The following is a 22952-nucleotide window of genomic DNA, read 5'->3' as shown; positions in this document are numbered from 1 at the left end:
CCCTTCGAAATATCCCCCTCTGAGATTGAGTCTGTTGAAAGTCACAAGTATTTCTTGTAAATCAGATGATTTGAGTGCAAACTTACATTTGAAAACCACATAAAGGTTCTGTTCACCAAGGTTGAATCCTGTATTCCTTTTGTTAACCAAGAAAAATCCTCAAATACTTATTCTGCCAAACAACTTCAGGTTGAAATGACATTCCTTTTAGTCTTAGATTGCGACAGATCTACAGTGATCAACAGCTACCAGCTTCATGACTGGAGCTTCCTTCAGCACCAACCACTGCTGCTGTTTTCACTGATAAACTAACAAATTCACTGGTTTTATTTCATTTACAGAGCTCCTATATGTCTGCAGTCCCTCCTCAATATTCAAAACACAAATCTCAGCCTACTGTACGTCATGGTAAATTCAGGGTTAGGGTGAACCCTCACTCCTCACTCAAGTGTTCTGATACAAATGACTGGAATCATCACAAATGAAAGCTTGCTGCACTCGCTTGTAGCTTTTTTCCCCGACATATTTCTTAATATACATCACTGTAAACACTGTGAATACTGGACTTCCTTTCTTGTAAGATTGTGTGACGCTTTTTGATGGTATGCATAATATTTGTTCCTATGTTTTTCTTTGTGCCTCCTTGCTGCCTCTCGCCCAGTAAATGAGGACCGGTTGAGGACCGGTTGTCAATTGACCTACCTGGTAAGATAAAGGTGAAATAAATAAATAGAATAACATGTAAAGCAACCTCATCACATTTCATCCAAAAACTTGGTAATTCTTCTCCTCTGTCATTTGAAAAGCCCCTGTGTCAGACCAACATAATAATAAACTATATGGCATTGTGCTCTATTGTACTGGCCAAACAAGAATTCAACATGACAGTAATCCTTGTTTCTGTTGTTTCACTGGAGGTCACATGCAGCATGCGGTCTGTCTGAGAGACGGTGAAGGGAAAAGCACTCACTTCTAGCCCTTGCTGCTCCACCAGGGAAGGAGGGGAGGTGGTGGGTAAAGGGAAGTGTGAGGAGGAGAGACATAAAGGTTACAAAATGCACAAAAGGGGTCAAATCCCACATCTATCAAGCCTGTCATTCCAAACTGTTGTCATCTGCTTCTGCAGGTGAAACATGAAAGTCATGCCAGAAGGAAAATATCTAAAAGACTTTAGAATGAGACTGTGGGACTTCTACAAGCCAGCGGCTAACAGAATTATATGTCATGTTGCGTCGCGTCACGTCAGGTCAGGTCAGGTCAGGTCAGGTCAGGTCACGTCACGTCAGGTCAGGTCAGGTCAGGTCAGGTCAGGTCACGTCACGTCACGTCAGGTCAGGTCACGTCACGTCAGGTCAGGTCAGGTCAGGTCAGGTCAGGTCAGGTCACGTCACGTCACGTCACGTCACCTCACGTCACGTCACATCACCTCACGTCACGTCACGTCACGTCACTTCACGTCACCTCACGTCACGTCACGTCACCTCACGTCACGTCACGTCACCTCACCTCACCTCACGTCACGTCACGTCACGTCACGTCACGTCACGTCACGTCACGTCACGTCACGTCACGTCACGTCACGTCACGTCACGTCACGTCACGTCACGTCACGTCACCTCACGTCACGTCACGTCACGTCACGTCACGTCACGTCACGTCACGTCACCTCACGTCACGTCCCGTCACGTCACGTCACGTCACGTCACGTCACGTCACCTCACGTCACGTCACGTCACGTCACGTCACGTCACGTCACGTCACGTCACGTCACGTCACCTCACGTCACGTCACGTCACGTCACGTCACGTCACGTCACGTCACGTCACGTCACGTCACGTCACCTCACGTCACGTCACGTCACGTCACCTCACGTCACGTCACCTCACGTCACGTCACGTCACGTCACCTCACGTCACGTAGCGTCACCTCACGTCACGTCACGTCACGTCACGTCACGTCACGTCACCTCACGTCACGTAGCGTCACCTCACGTCACGTAGCGTCACCTCACGTCACGTCACGTCACGTCACGTCACGTCACCTCACCTCACGTCACGTCACGTCACGTCACGTCACGTCACGTCACCTCACCTCACCTCACCTCACGTCACGTCACCTCACGTCACCTCACCTCACCTCACCTCACGTCACGTCACGTCACGTCACGTCACGTCACGTCACGTCACGTCACGTCACGTCACCTCACGTCACCTCACCTCACCTCACGTCACGTCACGTCACGTCACGTCACGTCACGTCACGTCACGTCACCTCACGTCACGTCACGTCACGTCACGTCACGTCACGTCACCTCACCTCACCTCACGTCACGTCACGTCACGTCACGTCACGTCACCTCACCTCACCTCACGTCACGTCACGTCACGTCACGTCACGTCACGTCACGTCACGTCACGTCACCTCACGTCACGTCACGTCACCTCACCTCACCTCACCTCACGTCACGTCACCTCACCTCACCTCACGTCACGTCACGTCACGTCACGTCACCTCACGTCACGTCACGTCACCTCACCTCACGTCACGTCACGTCACGTCACGTCACGTCACGTCACGTCACGTCACGTCACGTCACGTCACCTCACCTCACCTCACGTCACGTCACGTCACCTCACCTCACCTCACCTCACCTCACCTCACGTCACGTCACGTCACGTCACGTCACGTCACGTCACCTCACGTCACGTCACGTCACCTCACGTCACGTCACGTCACGTCACCTCACGTCACGTCACGTCACGTCACGTCACGTCACGTCACGTCACGTCACCTCACCTCACGTCACGTCACGTCACGTCACCTCACCTCACCTCACCTCACCTCACGTCACGTCACGTCACGTCACGTCACGTCACGTCACGTCACGTCACGTCACGTCACGTCACCTCACGTCACGTCACGTCACCTCACGTCAGGTCAGGTCACGTCACGTCACGTCACCTCACGTCACGTCACGTCACGTCACCTCACGTCAGGTCAGGTCACGTCACGTCACGTCACCTCACGTCACGTCACGTCACGTCACCTCACGTCACGTCACAAAAAAACATTGGGAGAAACAATGTTTTCTGTACATAGATCACTTCAAACCTGAAGTCCAGGATCATTTCTGACCTAAAAGCATCAATTTGACTCAGATGTCTTTAGCTTTCATGTCATCCTGAAAATGTCTCGTGTCGCGTCGGCCACTGCCTCCACTCCGGTTGGGTTTTTTTTTTTTTTTTACCGTCTGCTTGCTCATAGTTTGGCTGGTGGTGTAAAGTCAGTTGGAAACTTTGGTCATACTGATCGCGGTGCTTTTGAGAAGAATACCGTGAACAAGGCTGACATATTATTTCCTGTTTTCCACCACTGGATGTTTACATGAATCACCAGGTTCACACACATCATTAAAAAATAAACAGTCTTACAGACCACATACACACAGACACACATATAGCTGAACACACAGAGTAGCCTATATTCATATGTTTATTGTATATGGCTGTTCATAAAAATAAATATATTATAAATGTTACAAATTAAGCTTTATATACAGTATATAGTATATAGTTTTTAAACAATAAACAATAAATAAAGCAACTTCTGATCATATCAATTTCAGACTTAAAATAATGTGCTGATGTAAGCCCCACCCACTTTCCATTGAACCACGCCTACTTACGGTGTGGTTCAATGGATGGTTGAACAGATACAGATACAGATACAGATAGTGGTGTTGCTCATCTCTATTGAATACTGAATACCGTACTGGTTGTCTCTCAATGGGAAGGTTGAAGGTTTCATTCCCAATCTTCCCTGGCCCTCATGTCAAAGTGTCCATAAGCAAGACACTTTAACCCCAAACCGCTCTAAGTGGATGACTCAGCCCCTCGCTTGGCCGCCACCTCCATTCGATGCGTGATTGTGTGTGTGACGAGGTGAATTTCATTAATAGTCTAAACACTTTCAGTGCTGTTAGATCAGTGTAAAAGCCTTTTACCAGTTATTTTCAGAATGTACAACCCATCAATTCAACCCAAGTTGGTAGCATGTTGGAGTCTGACAGGCAGCTGTAGGAATCGAGTTGGTAACGATTGATACCTGTTAATAATGTTGTCCAAATGGAACACGCCTTTGTCAGTTGATTCACATCGAGTACATTGTAAGATGCAAACGTACATTTTGTCGCATACATATGGAAAAATGGAAGTACATGAAAACAAATATCATTACGGGCTTGTAAATCTTGATATGGAGATTATTGTGTGTACATTTTAGCCCCTTCTGGTTTCACAGGACCAAATTAATCCTAACACCGAGTGGCAATTTATTAGATGCTTATTACTGTCAAACTTCTCTGAAGAATGTCACAGTCTCATTTTAACTCCTCTAAATATTTTTCTTTCACTTGTGACTGAGCACCAGCTTCATCAAACACTTTCTCCTAGATAAGACTCCTCAAGTTGTGCAGACTCACCTGAGCAGAACTCAGACAAGTGGTTGAGTGATCCATACACATCGTGACGTACCTCCGCCTGTAGAGTCTCCAGTCGTGTCATGTGCTGGCTTGTAGACATGCTCTTCTCCCTGAAGTCGTCCCGTAATGAATGGACCTGAGTGGACAGCTGCCTCTCCACCTCTGCAGCCTGGACAAGGACCAGACACTACATGACATGCTTGGATTTCAATAGTATACACACAGTTAAGCAGAAGTGCAGAAACTTGTGTAAATAAAAGGCATAAAAAATGGTGTTGATTGAAAGTCTACACTGGAAGCACAAAAGGCACAGGACTTGGAAAAGCACTCAGAGATTGATAAGTGAAGGATGTTTTGAAGCAGATCAGGAAACTTCTCTTATGTAAACAAACACATGGACCTGGAGCATATTATTGCTGTGAATCTGCTGCTCTAGCATCAGTGTGATCTGCTCAGCTTTCAGCCATGTGGCATCAGTTCTCTGTTTCAGTCTTCATATTAGACGAACCTCCCTCTGTTGTCTGTTTCATCTGGTTGTGTCTTTCATGTTGGTTTGGTCTTTTTACGCACTGATGGATGCACAAAGGACTGTCTGCTCTTTGTGTTATTGTCCCGTGTGTTTTGATGCTGGTGAATAGTGCCACACAGCGAAAAATGGTGATTGTTCTAAAATGCAAGCGACAGCTGAAGTAACGAATCAGCTTTCAAAAGAAAAGTATGTAAAACACAAGGATGTCGTGTGATGGCCTGCTGATCTATGAAGGGTGCCCTGCTTGGACTCCTAGTCAGCTGGGTCTTCCCCCTGCCTCCTTGTTCAGGTGGAAGAAAGAAAAGCCACACAGTGGTGGAAGGGATATCACTCCATAGTGGGAAGGTCCCAGGTCCAGGTCCAGGTCCAGGTCCAACTTGGGATTGGGAGCCTGTTTGTGTGAAGTTGGCATGTTGCCACGTGTTTGTGGGTGCTACAGTTTCCATCCATCCATCCATCCATACATACATACATCCATCCATGGTTGGTATCGATGTATAATTCAGGTTAAATATGTTTCAATGCTCTCTGAGTAACTATACTGGCCCAGAGCGTGCTGAGCCAGATGGTACAGGGTTGAGGTCAGTAACACAGTATGTGTTTCTTCCCACCTCTTCCAGTAAAATCCCCCTTCAGTTATTTCTCCATGTGAAGTTGGAGTGTCTGCTAAATAAAAAGACTGCACAGCAGCTTGTTCATCTATTGCCTTCTTGGTGGTGACTCACTGGAGTCTGATTGCAACACACACACACACATCAACACACACAGACTCACAGTAATGCACTGAGGTCCACTGTGCACTCCCACTGTGTTATGATGAATGTGCTGTAAATCAGCCTTCCACACTCAGTTCCTATAAGTGCTGCATAATTTCACCCAAAAGTTGTGCCCCTTGTTTAAAGCCTGCAATAGAAATGATGTGCTGGGTGTTAGTCTGTGATCAGGCAGCAGCAGCTTGGTAGCATCACTGGAGCTTATTGGACAGGGGGGATCAGGCCACACACAGCCTCACAGGATCATTAACATAAAGCTGCGCTCAGGAAGCTACTGGTCGCATCATCGTCACTGCCATGGCAACAGAAAAATCCTGAAAAGCATCCACTTCTTCCAGCTCTGTGAGGAGGCTAAACATGGAGTAAATGTAGCAGAAAAAAAACTGTAAGCAGGGGCAAAGCCAGTTCAGATCATCCCTCTTTTTAACGGTTTGTCTTTTCATTGTCATCTGGATGGTGAATGAATGTCAGTACCATCTGGAGCCTGCAGGTGGCACTGCACACGGTTGCAGCTCCTTGAGGAGCCCACAGAGATGTGAAAGGTTTTTCCCAGATACTGGAGGAGATGCTTTAGCCCACTTCTGTCCTCAGCTAGCGCTGCATGCAGCTTGTGCTCCGCTGGGAGTCTTTACATGAGACGAGGTGCCGTGACGACAGCTCTCAGCCGTCTCACTCACAGTAACTAACAACACACAACAGAGAAAACCGACTGGATAAACTGTCAAGACCAGATCCACCGCGCTACATATAACCACAGAAAGATGATATAGTGTGTAGATAAATAGTTAGGACCACTGCTATAGTGCTTTGTCCAACTCTGTGTTGGCAGTCCATCGCAGGGCAAACAGAAACACAGCCAGGCACACACACTCATTTATATTTAATTAGTCTAAAATGTGTAAAAAAAACACCCCCATACATACACATGCAGGTAAGCCTAGTGTCGAACCCAGGATCGCCTCACAGTGAGGTGGCCGTGCTTTACACTGCACTATTTCATCATAATGAGTACATTTAAAAGTATAGATTTTATTGTAACAGTTTGATATTAGATTTGGGTGGCATACACATTTTGATCCCATTCAACCTTCCCCACATGCTCCGGGGTGTGCGGTATTACCGTCACTAAATAAAATCACTTTAGGTCCAAAGTGTCCTCTTTCAAGCGTCCATTGTGAAAATAATATAACTTTAGTTTCTGAAGAGACACAACGGAGCCAAATAATATAATGATAGTTTCTGCAGATGAGAAAAATAGATAAATGAATCAGCAGATGGACAATTACAAACATGGCGGATCCAGAGTGGCATGACTCCTTGCCTATGCTTTAGTTCTATAGTCCATATTAGTAGTTATATTGATGTGAGTGTCTAATAATAATCCAACTTAGCCGTCGGTCCAAATGAATGTTAGTGTACTCCCTTTGCTAATGTTTGTGGCGTGCTGTTTTCTATGTACGTGTTTGTGTAGTTTCATTACAAAAACAACCAACAGCGGCAACTTGTGGACTGGCATGTTCAGAACGCTTTTCTGAAACAAGCGAGCAAAAACGATGTGTTTTCACTTGAAACGCTGTCATGGAAGAAATGTCTTCTAATGGGCTGGTGACCAGTCCAGGTCACAGTCTGCCTTCACACATGAGCAGCAGTGGCCAGATGTGGTTGTGTGAGTCGGAGCTATGCAGGGTTGTTGCTCCTGAGTGAGGAAATAGATGCGCGGTCAGTGGACGATGTGACGTCTGACCCACTGGCCGACACAACTGTGTCAGAAAACTGCAGATTTGACAGCAGACTTGCAGACAGTCACCTAATCTGTGTATAAATTCCTCAGATCCCAGATCAAGTCTTATCAGCAGGACAAACAGGGACAGGGATAAAAAAAAAAAAAAAATCAAAGTTCTGCGACAGAATCCAGGGCAGCAAAGTGGAGCCGAACCCAGAGATGTGCTACTTTAAAGGCTTTTTACTTACTTATCATCGGGTAAGGCACTGTTGCGACAGTCAAAACCTTTCAGACTCCTCAGCAGTCCTGTTGATTCAGGGGCCACATGTTGGTAGTGGCTAGCACACTTCCTCTCGCAGTGAAAATAGTCTGGGTTCAAGTGTCTGCATGTTCTCCCTGTGCAGGTTTGGGTTAGTCTGGTACAGTGATGCATGAGAATCAAATGTGACTATCTTTCTGTGTTTGTCTGTTGAGGACTGTGGGCCTGTCTTCACCCTTGGTTTCCTACGGCTGCAGTTTAGAACATAGAGAGCCTGTCATAAACAACTCACATCCGATTTGCTTTAAGACTTCCTTTTTTTAAGTACCTCAAGATGACTATGTTGTAACACATTTATTGTAAAATTGAGTTGATTTGAAAAGGGAAACGTCCACAGGAAAATTCCTAAGACATTAAAAAATGTGTCACATTTGTACTTTGTTGAAGGCAATACACTCATTGTTCGTATCTGTGGAATGGAAAGTGAAGCTGAATGAATGAATAATGGAGATTTAATTTCCTCAAGTCTTGTAAAAAGTCCTCACTCTTCTTCATTCCTCCAAAATCACTGAATCCACGGTTGTTTCACTACTTAGTGAGGTTTTTCCACCAGACATCTGGATGTCCTGTCTAAATCACACCATCATTTGGACAATCAGATATTGATGTTACTGCTCATCATTTTAAACTTTCATCCAAACATCTATATTAATTTTTCCCAGTTATTTGGCTATAGTCATTCCCAGGTTCCATTGGGGGAAAATCCTCATAGGACAAATACAGGGAAACAGATAAACCAGAAACACGCACATTTACTCCAAGGGGTAATTTAGAGACACAAATACACTCAATATGCATGTCTTTGGACTCTGAAAGCACATCTGAGTACCTGGAGAAAACGTGCAGCAGGATAACATGCAAACCTTGCACAAAAGAAGCTGAAAGCCCAGAATGGAACCAGGCCTGACTTCTTGTGGAGCTCAGAGCTCACGACAACATCATGCAACTCCGGCTGAATGTTGACATTTAGAAATATTTCTAATTGAAGTTTTGAAAATCTTCACTCACTCAAAGACAAACCATGACCTGGATGTCAGACATAATTCATAAATAATGTTTTTCATTCAAAACTGTGTACATTCATGTTTCTAGACATAAGAAACCTGGTAAACTCTGGGCTGGATGGAGCAGCAAGGTTTAAAATATGAATCTTAACTCTTTAAGTGTTTTAGTAAGATGATTTAATGTTAATTATTAGAGTCTTACACAAGTTTAACTTTCTTGTTTTTGTTCTCCATGAATGCAGGTATGTTTGAGGCTCTCTGTACCTGGAGGTCCTGCTCCTGGAGGGCAGCCTTCAGTGGCACAACGTCGCATCAGACGGTCTGTATCCCGGTGCTACTCTGCGGAGCGCATTCTCATGGTAACAACACACTGAGTTTGCAATTTGCATGTCACTCTGGTTGTCATAGCAGCCAGTAGCCGCAGAGCCGGGACTTTGCAGTTTCGACGCTTCTGGCATTTTCCTCCATCACTTTTGCAGAGCACCACCTTGTCTAGACTTATGGGGGCTGTGTAACAAATCCCGCCTGTGGGAAGCCATCCAGAGAGAGTCGTCACTCTCTCCAGATGACAGCATGCAGATGTTTTATGGGCTCCGGTGACGGGCAGACACAGTGACACAACAATGTGACCTAGTATTTAATAAAGTTCGCCTTTTTCTGTTCAAACAGTCCCGTATTCATTGAGGTATGGACTCCTCTACACATCTGCGAGAGCGCCGTAAAGCATCACGATGTTATCAGCAGTTCCTTTAAAAGTAAAGTGGAGCCAACCTTGAATCATACTTTTTTATGTAGCACATTGCAATCAATCAATTGGCTCATGATCGGGGGAATTTAGAGTCCCAGTCCACATCTCTCTGTGTTCCTGGACCTTTCGCAGCTCAACCTCTTCCCATAAAACAGAGTTGATCAGAAAACGTTGATCAGAAAACATCACATTGGTGAAAAGACACGGTGAGTCTTCGGCCAGACATTCAATCTGCATGCAGCTCTGCCTGCAGTTTCTATCAATCACTGTGTAGAGAACTTCAGCTCTAATGTTATAAATATCATTGATACCATAGCACCGGTCAAAGCTAAAGTAGTGTGTAATAGGAGTAAAGCTCCATGGAGGAATAATAGACTGGTTAAAGCCCAAAAAAGACAGTGGGGACAGTGGAGACAGGTGGAGCGTAGGTGGAGAAAATCTAAGCTCCATGTTCATCATGACATCTACAAAGAAACACTTGGCATGTACAACCTAGAATTAAAAAGGGCCAGACAATCTTTCTTCCCTGAGATTATCACCAAACATAGTAATACTGCAGTACTTTGTTTAGTGTGGTGGACAGACTGACCAATCCCTCACCATCAGTTCCTCCTGAACTGTTATCAGATGCATCTTGTAATGATTTTCATCCCAGTGCACCATAAATGGGGAGGTATGGCTCGGTTGGTAGAGAGGACGTCTCCCAATCAGAAGGTTGCAGGTTCAATCCCATCTCTGCCTGCACACATGCCGAAGTGTCCTTGGGCAAGACTCTGAACCCTGAACTGCCTGTGTGAATGAAGTATGAGAGTGGGTGGTCGAGGGGCCAATGGCCCAAAATGGCCGTCTCTCTTCCGTCAGTCTCCAGGGTAGCTGTGGCTACAGACGTAGTTCACCACCATCCAGTATGGAGTGAATGAGTAATGCAATGTAAAGTGTCTTTGAGTGCCTAGAAAAGTGCTGTATAAAACCAATGCATTGTTATTATTATTATAAAATGAACAGATTAGCCTGAGAGTCAGTCAGTGGAGCTCAGATGTTTTTAATACTTTAACTCCAGATGTACTGCGGAGAGTCAACAGCTCTCTTCAGACGGGTGTTTTTCCAAAACCTCTAAAGACAGCCGTTATCAAACCTCTTTTAAAAAAGAGTAATCTGAATGCTTCAGTAATTAGTAACTACAGGCCCATATCAAACCTCGGACCCTTTTATTTGACATCTCCATGCTGGCTCAGATCAAGAACATTACAACATCTCTTATAATTACAGATGACACACAACTCTATATGTCAGCGTCAGTGAATGGCCACGCCCCCTTAATGATGAGTGGAAGTGTCAGAACCTTTTACAACTCCACCCAGAGAAAACTGAGCTAATTGTTTTTGGCTCCAAAAAAGAAAGGTTAAAGGTCAGTGCTCATCTTGACTCCAGGTCACTCAGGACATCAAACCAGGCAGAAATGTGGGTGGAGTTCTGGACTCACCTGAAATTCAACAGCCACATTAAGACTTCTGACCAACAAGGTTCTGAGAACCTGGTTCATGCATTGATTTTCAGTAGGTTGGATTATTGTAACGGTGTATTTACACCATCTCACTGAGGGTGGAGCACACTACACCCGTGCTCCACCCCTCCACTGGCTGCCTGTGTGCCAAATGATTGACGTCAGAATTTTCCTTCTGTTCTATAAAGCGCTCAATGGTCTCAGGCCTAAATCATCTCAGACTGACTTGTCGAATATCAAACCTCCAGACCTCGGAGGTCCTCAGGAAGAGGTTCAGTGTTCCTCCAGTCAGAAGAAACAAGGTGAAGCAGCCTTCAGTTCCTCCCTCCTCACCTGTGGAACAAACTTCCTGAAGCACTCACTTCTTTTAAATCACCACTTCAGACATTCTTATTTGCACAGGCAATAATGAATAAACTATATATTTTACTTACTTTATTAAACTCATCTTAATAACTTGCTTACCTTAGTTATTATACTTTTCTTCATTATTTGTTTGAATGCATTTCTTTCATTTCTTCTAAAGCTTTAATGTATTTATTTTATTGTGCATATCTTTAATTTATTTTACTTCTTGGAAAAACACACAATTGCCTTGAGTTTGAATGGTGCTCTATACACACATTTGACTTGTCTTGCCATAATGCATCCCAGTGTCACTTGTTCCCCAAGTGAGCCACACACATGAACATTCACGTAATGGATTCATCAGACAAGGACAACTTCCTTTATTGTGTTCTTTCAGCAGAGGCTGGCATGTGCACTCAGACTGGGCTGCAGCTACGTAGTGTACTCTGCTTTTCTTTACACTGATGAGACCGCCTGTTGAATCGGACAACCTGGGCCAGACGTTACTCGTTCCCTCGATTCTTTCCATCCACTTTTGAGCCCTGCTGTTCATGTTGTGTATTGATGGTCTGCAGTGGCCTGCATTCACCAAACTAGTCTGACTCAGCCATCATCATTTCTTCCTGGTCAAACTCAAATGTCAATTTTTCGACATTTAACATCAATGTCGAGAAGAAAATGTGTACTTCCTGCCTTATAAATCCCACCTACTAACAGGTGCCATGATCAAATTATCATCACTGTATTTCAATTCACCGGTTATAATGTTATGGCTGACTGGTGTATGATATCAGAAATATTGAAGTTGCACTTTACGCCGTTGTAGATTGTAATTGCACAATGGGAACAAGTCCTTCTCTACAGCCTACAGTTTGATGAGCCACTCGGTGCTGCAGTTGGTGTTTAGTTCAGTGAGGGAAGAAGTGACCACAGCCATGAAGCAGGAGCCCTCAGCCTTCCTAAGCCTTCTCAGAGCATGCGTGGTGATGTAATTACAGGACGGTCTCCCTCCCACTGCTTTACTCTGATCGGATTAGAGCCGAGGAGATTGTCCATCCTGACAATTGAGCCACGCACAGACCAGTACACCCTTCTGCCATTAGTGGGGGGGTTTTCTAGATTCATTGAAGTTTTATCGTGGAGAATAATCCACTGACCCCACCAGTGGAAGACTCGGATCTCAATCCCATTTGTGACAGGAAGGGCATCTGATTTACAAACTGGCAGAGTCTATGGATGTTCAGATGAAGTGCTGTAGTGAATACTATACAAATGGAGATTCAATAGGTCTTGAATAAACTACTCAAACATGTACATTTGTAAAGTGCAGCACAGCGAGTTTTCAACTTGGGTCCATGGTGGGATGAGCGAACTGGAAACAAAGTTTTAAACAATTTCTATTCACAAAAAATAAAGTTACCTGCTGTTATTAATTAAGAAGAGTGTGGACTGGAGCTGTTTTGGGTCATTGACCAAATGCATATGGTAAGACTATTAGCTGGGATTATAGCTCATCCTGTCAGCACCGGATTCCAGAATGACATCACTTCTCAGGAAGTGTGCTCCACTCTCAACCAGTGTTTGGTAAACAAATAGAGTCCTGAGCAGATCCATAGAGATATTATTATTGAAGCAAACCTAATGATACATATAATTATTTTTAATTGGCAAAATTGAATATTGATAACAGGTTGTTTATACATGTTGAATTTAGTTGCTAGTTAACATTATTTGACTTCTATAATTGAGGTTTTCTGCAATTTGAGCTGAATGAGTGTTGAATGAATGTTGTCTCTGCTCCTGCTGTATGCAGCATGGGCTTCAGGGAATGTGCATATTTCCTTTTCACCACTCTGAAACCACTTGCTTGTTATCAGCGGCTCATATCTGAGCGGTGTCAGCAGGAGACTTTTATAGACCTACTTTCCTCACAATAAAGATGTTCCATCTAAAGAGTTAACTATGACGAGAGACATGAAGGGCAGATGAAAATAGCTGGCCTCCTGTGGCCTTGCCGCCTCAGGGTTTCCTCATGGGCTGTCTAACATTGGCTGCATTCATTCGATGCTGTAAACAGTTAATATGATTCTGTCACCGCTCATAGCTTAGTAATGAGCTCAAACAGAGAGGCAGAGAAAGAGAAGCAAGGAATGAAATAAGAGAGAGAGGGTGTGGCTGACCTCATTGGTTCTATTAGCCAGCAGGTCTCCCTCTGTCTGCCTCACGCACTGAATCATGAGTCCTGGATCGATGCCTTCAATTAGCTCTCACGAGTTTCACTCTGCTGCACTCCTCCAAAACGCAAACCGCTTCCAGGAAGTGTCTTCATAGATTCCCTGCAGGCGGTTTCACTTTGATTAAATCAACTTTAATTACGTTAAGAGTCTGCTTTTGCAGCAGAAACTCACCAATGCGACAGAATCTCTAACTGCGATGTGATGATGGCGTTAGAGCAAGAAGTGAATCTGCTCAACATCAGGAGAATGAAGCACTTCTGCTCCTCCTGCTCCTCCTCCTGCTCTTCCTTCTGCTCCTCCTCCTGCTCTTCCTTCTGCTCCTCCTCCTGCTCCTCCTCCTGCTCTTCCTTCTGCTCCTCCTCCTGCTCTTCCTTCTGCTCCTCCTCCTGCTCCTCCTCCTGCTCTTCCTTCTGCTCCTCCTCCTGCTCTTCCTTCTGCTCCTCCTCCTGCTCCTCCTCCTGCTCTTCCTTCTGCTCCTCCTCCTGCTCCTCCTCCTGCTCTTCCTTCTGCTCCTCCTCCTGCTCCTCCTCCTGCTCTTCCTCCTTCTCCTCCTCCTGCTCCTCCTCCTGCTCCTCCTCCTGCTCCTCCTCCTGCTCTTCCTTCTGCTCCTCCTCCTGCTCCTCCTCCTGCTCTTCCTTCTGCTCCTCCTCCTGCTCCTCCTCCTGCTCTTCCTTCTGCTCCTCCTCCTGCTCTTCCTTCTGCTCCTCCTCCTGCTCCTCCTCCTGCTCTTCCTTCTGCTCCTCCTCCTGCTCTTCCTTCTGCTCCTCCTCCTGCTCCTCCTCCTGCTCTTCCTTCTGCTCCTCCTCCTGCTCCTCCTCCTGCTCTTCCTTCTGCTCCTCCTCCTGCTCCTCCTCCTGCTCTTCCTTCTGCTCCTCCTCCTGCTCCTCCTCCTGCTCTTCCTTCTGCTCCTCCTCCTGCTCTTCCTTCTGCTCCTCCTCCTGCTCCTCCTCCTGCTCTTCCTTCTGCTCCTCCTCCTGCTCCTCCTCCTGCTCCTCCTCCTGCTCCTCCTCCTTCTCCTGCTCCTCCTTCTCCTCCTCCTCCTCCTGCTCCTCCTCCTGCTCTTCCTTCTGCTCCTCCTGCTCCTCCTCCTGCTCTTCCTTCTGCTCCTCCTCCTGCTCCTCCTCCTGCTCCTCCTCCTGCTCCTCCTCCTGCTCCTCCTCCTGCTCTTCCTTCTGCTCCTCCTCCTGCTCCTCCTCCTTCTCCTCCTCCTTCTCCTCCACCTGCTCCTCCTCCTTCTCCTCCTCCTTCTCCTGCTCCTCCTTCTCCTCCTCCTCCTCCTGCTCCTCCTCCTGCTGCTCCTCCTGCTGCTCCTCCTCCTGCTCCTCCTCCTGCTCCTCCTGCTCCTCCTCCTGCTCCTCCTCCTGCTCCTCCTCCTGCTCTTCCTTCTGCTCCTCCTCCTGCTCTTCCTTCTGCTCCTCCTCCTGCTCCTCCTCCTGCTCTTCCTTCTGCTCCTCCTCCTGCTCTTCCTTCTGCTCCTCCTCCTGCTCCTCCTCCTGCTCTTCCTTCTGCTCCTCCTCCTGCTCCTCCTCCTGCTCTTCCTTCTGCTCCTCCTCCTGCTCCTCCTCCTGCTCTTCCTCCTTCTCCTCCTCCTGCTCCTCCTCCTGCTCCTCCTCCTGCTCTTCCTTCTGCTCCTCCTCCTGCTCCTCCTCCTGCTCTTCCTTCTGCTCCTCCTCCTGCTCCTCCTCCTGCTCTTCCTTCTGCTCCTCCTCCTGCTCTTCCTTCTGCTCCTCCTCCTGCTCCTCCTCCTGCTCTTCCTTCTGCTCCTCCTCCTGCTCTTCCTTCTGCTCCTCCTCCTGCTCCTCCTCCTGCTCTTCCTTCTGCTCCTCCTCCTGCTCCTCCTCCTGCTCTTCCTTCTGCTCCTCCTCCTGCTCCTCCTCCTGCTCTTCCTTCTGCTCCTCCTCCTGCTCCTCCTCCTGCTCTTCCTTCTGCTCCTCCTCCTGCTCTTCCTTCTGCTCCTCCTCCTGCTCCTCCTCCTGCTCTTCCTTCTGCTCCTCCTCCTGCTCCTCCTCCTGCTCCTCCTCCTGCTCCTCCTCCTTCTCCTGCTCCTCCTTCTCCTCCTCCTCCTCCTGCTCCTCCTCCTGCTCTTCCTTCTGCTCCTCCTGCTCCTCCTCCTGCTCTTCCTTCTGCTCCTCCTCCTGCTCCTCCTCCTGCTCCTCCTCCTGCTCTTCCTTCTGCTCCTCCTCCTGCTCCTCCTCCTTCTCCTCCTCCTTCTCCTCCACCTGCTCCTCCTCCTTCTCCTCCTCCTTCTCCTGCTCCTCCTTCTCCTCCTCCTCCTCCTGCTCCTCCTCCTGCTGCTCCTCCTGCTGCTCCTCCTCCTGCTCCTCCTCCTGCTCCTCCTGCTCCTCCTCCTGCTCCTCCTCCTGCTCCTCCTCCTTCTCCTGCTGCTCCTCCTCCTCCTCCTGCTCCTCCTGCTGCTCCTCCTCCTGCTCTTCCTTCTGCTCCTCCTCCTGCTCCTCCTCCTCCTGCTCCTCCTCCTGCTCTTCCTTCTGCTCCTCCTCCAGCTCCTCCTCCTGCTCCTCCTCCTGCTCCTCCTCCTGCTCTTCCTTCTGCTCCTCCTCCTGCTCCTCCTCCTGCTCCTCCTCCTGCTCCTCCTCCTTCTCCTCCTCCTTCTCCTGCTCCTCCTTCTCCTCCTTCTCCTCCTCCTCCTCCTGCTCCTCCTCCTGCTCTTCCTTCTGCTCCTCCTGCTCCTCCTCCTGCTCTTCCTTCTGCTCCTCCTCCTTCTCCTCCTCCTGCTCCTCCTCCTGCTCCTCCTCCTGCTCTTCCTTCTGCTCCTCCTCCTGCTCCTCCTCCTTCTCCTCCTCCTTCTCCTCCTCCTGCTCCTCCTCCTGCTCCTCCTCCTTCTCCTCCTCCTTCTCCTCCTCCTTCTCCTGCTCCTCCTTCTCCTCCTCCTCCTCCTGCTCCTCCTCCTGCTCTTCCTCCTGCTGCTCCTCCTCCTGCTCCTCCTCCTCCTGCTACTCCTCCTGCTCTTCCTCCTGCTCCTCCTGCTCCTCCTCCTGCTCTTCCTTCTGCTCCTCCTCCTGCTCCTCCTCCTGCTCCTCCTCCTCCTTCTCCTGCTCCTCCTTCTCCTCCTCCTCCTCCTCCTGCTCCTCCTCCTGCTGCTCCTCCTCCTGCTCCTCCTCCTCCTGCTCCTCCTCCTGCTCCTCCTCCTGCTCCTGCTCCTCCTCCAGCTCCTCCTCCTGCTCCTCCTCCTGCTCCTCCTCCTGCTCTTCCTTCTGCTCCTCCTCCAGCTCTTCCTCCTTCTGTTCCTTCTACTCTTCCTCCTAGTACTCCTCCTGCTGTTCCTCCTATCTTCCCCCTCCTCCTCCTCATGCTGCCCCTCCTCCTGCTCCTCCTCCTATCTTCCCCCTCCCCCTACTACTCCTCCTGCTCCTCCCCCTCCTCCTCTCGGAGACCCATCCTCTCCCAGGAGACAGAGCCAGCGTGTTGGTTGTTACAGACGAGGTTTCAGAGCAGATGCATGTTTTGTGTTCCCCGCGGTGGGGATTCCTCCGGTCACATCCCTGCCGCGGTCTTCCAGGTGTTTACATCCCGTCAGGAGAGACGGAGTGACGGAGCAGCTCAGCTCATCCTTGTGACAGAACAATAGCGTCACGCTATGAGGACGCAGGCCCAGTCGTGTATTTTACCCACGCATGAGTACGAGTAGTAACCTTTAGCTACTTGCCGATACTGATTACCGATATGGGAAGAACAACATTATTGGGAATGTCTGGAGACCATTTGTTAACGATGTGGAGGGATGAAGACTGAGGACAAAGACATGTGATCAGGAAAACTGACCAATTTAAGTCTGTATTCGAACGATGTCTCATTTGTTATTTTTGTCTAAACAGTGTAAACATTCCTGTATTGTTCAGATTGTTCAACTGTTCATACTTAGAAATGTAAAAAATAAATAACAATTAAAAAAACTATAATTACTCAAATAAAATGCAAATTCTTCATAAATGAGTCAAAACCTCATTAGACAATAATTTGATGAATGTGATATTTGTTGTGAATTGAAGTATTTAATTCATTTTTTTGTTTTTGTTGTTCAGTTTTATTTTAAACATTTTTGCCAGACTCTTTACATTTTTCTCTTGATAGAATAATTTTATAGAAATATCATAAAAAACTTTATATGAACAACTGAGATGCAATTCCATGAGTAAAGTCTCAACATTATTCTCTGAAATTACATTTTCTCTACATTTTCTCCTTATTCTTCAAATTGTAATTGTGATTTTAATTTGAACATTTTACTGTTACGTTCTACTTGATATTAGTTTAATCATAATTCAACTTCAGCTTCAAATTTTCAACGTGGGATTTACTGTAATGATCGTATAACAGGTTTGGGAGACAAAATAAGGCCAAAACATCAATCACAAACGCAGCTAAAATGTTACTTTGAAAATGGTTTTCTGACATTAATTTAAATATGAGGACTTTTTACAACTATTGTTTGAGCTTCATTGTTTTATTTTCACTTCAGTTTGAGTTCAGTTTCAACATTAATTGACCCAACTACATTTTGACTGCAATACCAAGAAGTAAAGTCTGACATGAAGACGTTGATTTTAGTGGCGCTGAGCCTGACCACATTGGTTGGGGTTGGACAGATTGAGGTGTCGTACTGACTGAGCTCCTTACGATGGATTAATCCGCTGCAGCCACAAACATTAGCGCTCTCTGTTCCTCCAGTCTCCACCTGCTGCTGGTCAGGACCCCACATATCCAGGGAAGATACATCCTCCAGTAAGAATGAACCTCTCTGTCAAGCTTCCCCATAACTGTACGGTGATTACCTGTCAATATGCAGAGTGTGCTGTCCAATCTGTCTGAATAACCGACCACAAGAACTGGAAGCTGCACATTTATATTGATGAGTTAGCATAACTGGCGTAAGGGAGGATCGACGGGCTGCATGGAGACAGGTCTGCCCCGAGGCCTGATGAACACCCACTTGGCTGAACACCATGTGTCAGAGCAGCCGGGCACACTGGGGCTGCAGGGAGTGGCCCTGAAGCCAGGCAGAGGAGAGGCACTCTGGTCTGTGTGCAGCACAAGACGTGTTCCTCTGAAGGTTGGAAGGGCATTTGAAGCAGCATTAAAACCACGTGACATGGTGACTCAAAACCCTGACTAATTAAATCCTCCCTGTACCGGCCCAGCCAGCCAGGAGCAGTATCTCTCTCACACACACACACACACACACACACACACACACACACACACACACACACACACACACACACACTGACGTGCTGCTCCTCACCCGACTGAGTTGCTCCAGCAGCCTGTGGTTCTGTTCAGAGAGCTCGCTGATGGCCTTGGTCTTGTTCCTGTCGGCCTCTCTGAGCTGGACTTGGTGACAGTCCAGTTCGCCCTGCAGCTGCTGGACATCCGTCTCCAGCTCGGCCACGCGGCCTTCCCACTCTCCCTCTCGACTCTCCATACGTCGCCGTAACTCATGCTTTTCTTGCTCCAAGTGCTGCATGGGGAACCATCAAAAGAGAGAGAGTCATGAATATCTGATTTTTTTTGGACAGAACAGATACATTGATTAAAGTAGTGCATAGCGATCGGTGTTCAAGACCACTTTATCCAACCTCGGGTCACTGGGGGCGAGAGCTTTTCCAAACACAGAGAGAACCACTGGGCTGCCTTGCATTCACACAGTCATCCATCCATCTTCTCTACCACTTCATCCTGGAGCCAATCACAGCTAACCATAGGTGAGGGCAGGTTACACCCTGAACAGGCTGCCATCCCACCACAGGGCAAACACACACACACACACACACACACACACACACACACACACACACACACACACACACACACACACACACACACACACACACACACACACACACACACAGGCCACAGCCAGTATTCAAACCCAGACCTTCTCGCTGTGAGGCCAGAGTGCAAACCACTGTCCTATCATGCAGCAGCCAAAAATAAGTTTGTTTTTTTGTGTGTGTTTTGGTTCTTTTAGCTCAGGACTGCAAACATTTAAGTCTATCATCTGATTCAGATGCTTCAAATGTTTCTCTCATAAAGGTCAGACTGGAAACATGTTGCTGCCCTGCATCTTCCGGAAAAACTCCCGCTCAGGTCTTTCTTTCTTGGCTTTTTCCTCTTTTTGAAGATCTAATTTAGTTTCTAGTTTTTGTCGCCATATGCTGGTGAATACACTATAAGGGATTGTGTATTTAGTTTTGCTGTCTTACTCATGACCCCCATGTATTCAGTATTACTTCTTGTGTAGAATTCAAAGTTGATGATGGGAAGTCCTGCATTCATACACAAAACTCCAATTTAAAGTGTAGTAACAAACTAGGAAGAAGGGAGGAGTGATGAATGTGGTTGAATATTGTAAGTGGGTTAAAAGCATCCTTGGGAAGGATGTTTTATTTTGATTTTGTTTCATTTCTCTCAAAAAGAGGATGGACACAAACATGTTGCTGCTTTGAATCTTCACTATTCTCCGAGTCACACGTCTCATTAATTTACACAACAATGTTTTCCAGTGACAGAAAACCTTTGTGGGGATTTTGGGTGTTTGTGTACAAGACAACGTTGCTCACAGACACTGAAAAGCCAGCTTTTTAAAAACAGCTCCCAAGGTGGAACTTTAAGGAAACACAGTTTGTCGCTGCGTAAACAACAGCTGCTGGTTTCTTTTTTCTTTTTTTATCATCTGATGTTTGATGACGTCTATCTTAAACAAGTGCCCGATCAGATAAAAACATGCTTCTCTACTTTGTCAGTAAAAAAGAAACTATATAACATAATGGCCTTCTCAGTGATGTTTTGTTTTTGGTAATTACATTTTTTTTTTTTTGGTGTGTATCTTTTCTCCTTATTTCACTTTCCTCTCCATTTAATGTTTTCTAATAACCCAATACTTACACACTCATCTTTACATGTTGTATCGTCTCACATATTCTTGGTGAAGGGAAAGCTTGCACATATGCACAGAACTGAGGCTAACTGGTATTAACGCTACAGTCAATGGGCCATTTTGAATTAAAACAGAAAAAAGTAAAGATATTTCACCTTAAATGCTGTATATTTAGTAAAAGGAGGCCTCTGAACGATTTATGCTAATTATGCTTCATTTCTTTGAAAGGGACCTTGGATGGGAGCATGTTTCCTCTCTGAATGAGCTCGATCATTAATGTTCACTGTTACATACACCACCTTCACCAGTCTCCTTTTTTTCATGGTGAAAGTCTCCATATTCTTACTTCATCTTATATTTTGGTCCTTTAGACTAATAGAGCCAGGAATTGGAGTCACGGTACTGATATTTAAATTGATGCCAACTAAAATTTTACCTGCAGCAACAAATGTATAATGAAAAGGAAAGTAAGGAAAATAAAGATAGTGGTTGCTCATGTGGAATTGATGGACTTCCTCTGTAAATCTAGTTGAGATTACTGTGTTGTATTTGGTGCTATACAAATCAATTGAATTTAATATTTGTAGTTAATAATTTAGAAAAGAAAAGAAAGTTGTCAAAAATAATCAAGTACTACAAAGCAAAAACCTACGCTCTATAATTGCAAAAGAAATTCATGAACACTTGAGGTCACAATCTATTTTAAATTGTTATTGGTTAGTACTAAAACTTTTATAACTTTAATACTAAATAACAAAACGCTTCTGTCAAGAGTACGGCTAAAAAAGTATTTTTTTAGACCCAAAACTGCAGTTTTGTTACAAAAGTGCAACAAAGTCCAAACTTGCTGAAATGAAAACAGCAGTTGAATCTGCTGCAGAGTTATAATAGAGACTCAGAAGATTTCAAGGCTCTCTAGCTCACACACTGACACTTTAAATTGCCGCTTGCTTCTTTCAATTGTCTGGATGCGAGTGACAAGCAGACAGATGCACTGCAGCACCAGCCACTGCCAGCTCACATGGGGGTTGTTGTTGTTGTTGTTGTGGTTACATTCAATCCTGAAGCATTTGTGCATTTGTGTGGCCAGTGTCTTCATCTCTGGGCAAAAGCAGGAAGAAAAATGAGAGATCATAGGAAATCAGAACAACCCCCACCAAAAAAACAAAAAACCCCACAACAACAACAACAAACAAAACAAACAAAAAAGTGCTGTGGGCATTGAAGATTAACGGGAGCTTATCTCTCTGAGGACGACCAGATGGAGGTCCAGTAGGTACAGTAGGCCCTGGTCCACCAGATGGAGGACCAGTAGGTACAGTAGGCCCTGGTCCACCAGATGGAGGTCCAGTAGGTACAGTAGGCCCTGGTCCACCAGATGGAGGTCCAGTAGGTACAGTAGGCCCTGGTCCACCAGATGGAGGTCCAGTAGGTACAGTAGGCCCTGGTCCACCAGATGTTGGTCCAGTAGGTACAGTAGGCCCTGGACGACCAGATGGAGGTCCAGTAGGTACAGTAGGCCCTGGTCCACCAGATGGAGGACCAGTAGGTACAGTAGGCCCTGGTCCACTAGATGGAGGTCCAGTAGGTACAGTAGGCCCTGGATGACCAGATGGAGGTCCAGTAGGTACAGTAGGCCCTGGTCCACCAGATGGAGGACCAGTAGGTACAGTAGGCCCTGGACGACCAGATGGAGGTCCAGTAGGTACAGTAGGCCCTGGTCCACCAGATGGAGGTCCAGTAGGTACAGTAGGCCCTGGTCCACCAGATGGAGGACCAGTAGGTACAGTAGGCCCTGGTCCACCAGATGGAGGACCAGTAGGTACAGTAGGCCCTGGTCCACCAGATGGAGGACCAGTAGGTACAGTAGGCCCTGGTCCACCAGATGGAGGTCCAGTAGGTACAGTAGGCCCTGGTCCACCAGATGGAGGACCAGTAGGTACAGTAGGCCCTGGTCCACCAGATGGAGGTCCAGTAGGTACAGTAGGCCCTGGTCCACCAGATGGAGGACCAGTAGGTACAGTAGGCCCTGGTCCACCAGATGGAGGACCAGTAGGTACAGTAGGCCCTGGTCCACTAGATGGAGGTCCAGTAGGTACAGTAGGCCCTGGTCCACCAGATGGAGGACCAGTAGGTACAGTAGGCCCTGGTCCACCAGATGGAGGTCCAGTAGGTACAGTAGGCCCTGGTCCACCAGATGGAGGACCAGTAGGTACAGTAGGCCCTGGTCCACCAGATGGAGGACCAGTAGGTACAGTAGGCCCTGGTCCACCAGATGGAGGTCCAGTAGGTACAGTAGGCCCTGGTCCACCAGATGGAGGACCAGTAGGTACAGTAGGCCCTGGTCCACCAGATGGAGGTCCAGTAGGTACAGTAGGCCCTGGTCCACCAG

At 46.9% G+C, this 22952-nt stretch overlaps 1 protein-coding gene across 1 annotated transcript in view; it reads right to left on the bottom strand.

Annotated features, from left to right (window-relative positions):
- The window catches only part of bicdl1 (BICD family like cargo adaptor 1), a gene marked incomplete at both ends in the record, with an annotated part of 36209 nt that overhangs the window by 11946 nt on the left and 1311 nt on the right, over window positions 1-22952 (bottom strand). Inside the window, 2 exon segments of the mRNA XM_080498930.1 lie at window positions 4521-4649; window positions 18926-19141. Of these exon segments, the coding sequence (XP_080355056.1) occupies window positions 4521-4649; window positions 18926-19141 (345 nt within the window).

Source organism: Blennius ocellaris (genome assembly GCF_963422515.1).
Source record: "Blennius ocellaris genome assembly, chromosome: 7".
In the NCBI taxonomy this organism is placed as follows: domain Eukaryota; kingdom Metazoa; phylum Chordata; class Actinopteri; order Blenniiformes; family Blenniidae; genus Blennius; species Blennius ocellaris.
Note: the sequence above shows the minus strand (reverse complement) of the source record. Positions and strands in the feature narration are given on the sequence as shown.